Raw genomic sequence first — 3,684 nt, 5'->3', positions numbered from 1 at the left:
TATAAAAGATCTACTAGACCTTATTTCGCAATGCCGCATCAAATTTAACTTAAATTTATTTTATTTATTTATTTAACTTAAATTTAACTTTCTGATTGATCTGACTGACCATGAAATAACTAGTCGGCCGTCATGAATACAAAAACGATTTACTCTAAGTATTCAGTACCTTCAAATTTCTCATGCACGCCGAATGTTTATAAATTTTCACATCTCTAAAATAATTTTTGCCATATTCTTTTCATTGCGAAAATCAATTCTGAATCCCAAGGGGAGCTCCTGACGGTATATTGTCTATGTCCAGAGGCACATGTGCCTCCAGACTTTATAAATATTTCTACCTGAACCTGAGGAGAGGGGTTTGTTGACGAAGTGCGGAGGGATAAGTAAGACACCATCTGTCTATAGAGAACATATCTTGATACGGGGTGGTAATACATGAGAGTTATTTTAGTTGTATGAGGCTAAGACGTACGTCGACCGTTAGGTCGGAGTAGCTGTAATGCGAGTTACATTGCGGCGTACTTGTCAGTTACTGGGAGCCTTACTAAGGCGCCCAGACTTTTTATAGAATCACGGCTTCCGCCCAATACGGAGGCCTTGATCGCTTGATGTTGTCCATGCTGACTCAGTTCTTGTACTTTTCCATCAATCTCTACCACGTCTACTGAATAGTATGTCTCAATTACAGATGATCTAATAATAGAATATAATTTAAAATGAATGGATTGAGACGCCTGATTGACACCGGACATCTAAGAAAACGCATTGCATAAGAAAATTTGGAGTTAAAGAGGAAATCATCGTATGACTAAAATGACGAATCAGAATTAGATCTTGCACTCTTAAAATTTAAAACTAATAAAACCTGGCTGTCTACTTATCTTATCAGTGCCTGACAAGTGAACGTTTTCAGGAATTCGTCGCATCAGTAGCGATAAGTCCGTGCTAACTGCAAGTGCCTCATACTCTTGTTCCATAAACGTGCATCATGGATCCACCAACTGAAAACGATGAATTTCAGTTACCTCTGTACGACCAGGTAAACAAAGTAATAATGAACTAAAACGCTAACACCTCTAATAAGTATTTGAAATAGTAATTCTGAAGGTATAATTTGGCGTGCTTGAGACAGACATGTTATCAATCGTTCCGCAATTATCATGCCCTCTGAAGTTCGGTACAATTAGAAATGCAAAAGAGCAATGAAAACGTTGAAACTTTTATTAAAACCGGAAAGGAGCAGCACTCGAGGTAGCCTATAAGAACTATACACACACACATACATATAAGAGCTATTCACACTGCAGGAACAATCGCTTACATCAGCATAGGTATAAAAATTAGTAATTAATTATCAAAATAATTGAATTCAAAGTAATGAGTCACTTTTATAAAAGGTAGATGAGTCTTTCGATCCTCACCGCAATAATATGGTTACCGTGCCATCATTCAGGAGTGGTATTGTAAGTATAGAGAACATGCAGCACGGGTATAACATCCAAGGTGTGAAGTTCAAGTGCGGAGATTCTTATCTGTCATTGACGAATAAAAAGATAAGAAATGCTATCTAGCAATTTGTTTCGTCCAGAACGCAAAATCTTTCAATATTACAGCAAAATCCGAGCAATGAATAAAAATTAATTAATGTTTACAACTTATTTGCTTCCTTAGAAGGAAACCTTAGAAAACAGTTCTCATGGAGAAATATTACGATGAATTAAAGAAGAATTGATGAAGGTGTGTGCACTTGTGGTAAAGTTAAAGGCATACAAGCAAGCGTGTTAATGCCAAGCAGTTAACGAACAAATGCTACACGGAGCCAAAAGCCCATGCAACGGGGTTCAACACATCGCTTGTACAACTAGTACAGTAATATTTAAAGAGCGGACACCAGGTTGCAAACAAGCAATTTAAAGAACTTAACAAAATGTGAAAACATTTTCACACACTCTGAATCTGTAGCTGGAAAGGAAAATTTAGCGCAAATCCCAAATGGAGTAGATGTGCAAAGCCGTAAGGTTGATTCTGAAATAATCCAATTATGCTGAAGATCCACGATCTCGCCTCGTATGATGAAACTATCGACAAGCGTATGTCTAATAATGACGTAAACAAACAATAAATGTTAAGGATATTTTAAATTTGTAAACGTACCGAATAACGCTTTTTATAATGAAAACCCGATAAAATTTATTGTCGTTCTCCAGTGTTGTAGGATCGAATTATGCATGTTGCCCGTGTGTAAAATATTCGTGTCATACTTTCGCATGACTGGAATAACAAACGGGAACATCAACTTTGCATGTGTTTTATAAATATCTTTCCAGATATCGATTTATTTCACGTAGCTTTTTCAAAGGGAGTAGCTTCTACAATTTCTATTAGCATATTATTGGTCAATAGAGAGAATGATTCTGAGATCATTTTGTGTGAGTTGGAAAGCATTTTTGCTGCTGATTTCAAACTGGCTCTTTTTTTCTCTAGTGCGCCTAGTTTTTCATATATTCGCGTTCTTGGGAAAGATATATTTGATAACAATAAATGTATATGTAATTTATATCGATTTATTATTGTTTGACCATCTACAGATAGATTTCACCGACCCGCAACCATCAACAAAGGATAAGAACGGCGAGCGTAAAATGACAGAAGGAAGAAAATCAGTGCAGCATTTTGCAGCGCGGTGCAGAAAGCAGTGCAATTTTCTTCACTGCTTTGAAATAGTCTGCATCATCATCCTGACAACCTGTGTAGTGCTACTCTACCTCGACAGTGTAAGTATTTGTCTTCTACAACCACGATGCATTTCCCTGTCGCTCATGTTGAATTTTTTAGGTGTTTATAAAATCGTTGTATATCGTTGTATTTGTGGTCGGAATACAAAAATCGCCGGGTTTAGAAATATGTAAAAAGCTTTTTAGTTTGTGTGATCACTTACCCATAAATTTCAATGCCCATTCAACCAATAATTTAAATCTATTTAAGAAACGCCGCATACATGAATTGGCTAACAATGACTGAGAGTAAACTAATTTATTACTATCACTTGCAGAAGAAGCTGTTGAGTCCAGCTGAAGAAAGCGCTGAAATTGTAAGTATTAGTTTGCAGTTGTGACTTGTCATATGCCCATTCAACCAATAATATGGATCAATTTCTGAAACGCCGCACACACGAAATGGCCAACAATGACTTAAAACAAACTAATTTCTTATACTATCACTTGCAGAAGAAGCTGATGAGTCGTGCCGAAGAAAGCGCTGAAATTGTGAGTATTAGTTTGCAGTTGTGACTTGTCACCTTTTACGATCACTTATTTTAAAGATTTGAACCGTGACTATATATAGTAGGTATTCAACTTATTCCTTGATTCGTTGATTAAGATTACTATGGTATATGGTTCTGGTATATGGTTGTACGGTATATGTTTGAATGGTATATGGTAGTATTGTATATGGTTGAATGGTATATGGTTCTGATCATCGAAGTCCAAATTTTTGGAGCACTTTATTTAATTATGGACTCTGCGTACATTACCACATTCTTGCGTACTCGGGCTCTGCCCCCTTGGCGTACTCGGGCTCTGCCCCCTGGCGTACTCGGGCTCTGCCCCCTGGCGTACTCGGGCTCTGCCCCCTGGCGTACTCGGGCTCTGCCCCCTGGCGTACTCGGGCTCTGCCCCC

At 37.7% G+C, this 3,684-nt stretch overlaps 1 protein-coding gene across 1 annotated transcript; it reads left to right on the top strand.

Moving 5' to 3' along the window:
- Nucleotides 1–942: 942 nt before the first annotated feature.
- On the top strand, nt 943–3,293 carry LOC108674204. Its single transcript, XM_018162130.2, has 4 exons — nt 943–1,042; nt 2,592–2,777; nt 3,056–3,094; nt 3,231–3,293. The coding sequence occupies exons 1-4, from the start codon at nt 992–994 to the stop codon at nt 3,291–3,293; spliced, it is 339 nt and encodes a 112-aa protein (XP_018017619.1). The 5' UTR covers nt 943–991.
- The last annotated feature ends 391 nt before the right edge of the window (nt 3,294–3,684 follow it).

The sequence above is a fragment of the Hyalella azteca genome, unplaced genomic scaffold, assembly GCF_000764305.2.
Source record: "Hyalella azteca isolate HAZT.00-mixed unplaced genomic scaffold, Hazt_2.0.2 contig16801, whole genome shotgun sequence".
Classification (NCBI taxonomy): Eukaryota; Metazoa; Arthropoda; class Malacostraca; order Amphipoda; family Hyalellidae; genus Hyalella; species Hyalella azteca.
This window is presented reverse-complemented; position numbering and strand designations above follow the sequence as displayed.

What these genes read in the sequence shown, in the direction of transcription:
- LOC108674204 (XM_018162130.2), top strand. Translation starts at nt 992, where the DNA reads ATGGATCCACCAACTGAAAACGATGAATTTCAGTTACCTCTGTACGAC. An exon ending in TGCTACTCTACCTCGACAGT is followed by an intron (nt 2,778 to 3,055) that starts GTAAGTATTTGT and finishes TATCACTTGCAG; the next exon opens with AAGAAGCTGTTGAGTCCAGC. An exon ending in CTGAAGAAAGCGCTGAAATT is followed by an intron (nt 3,095 to 3,230) that starts GTAAGTATTAGT and finishes TATCACTTGCAG; the next exon opens with AAGAAGCTGATGAGTCGTGC.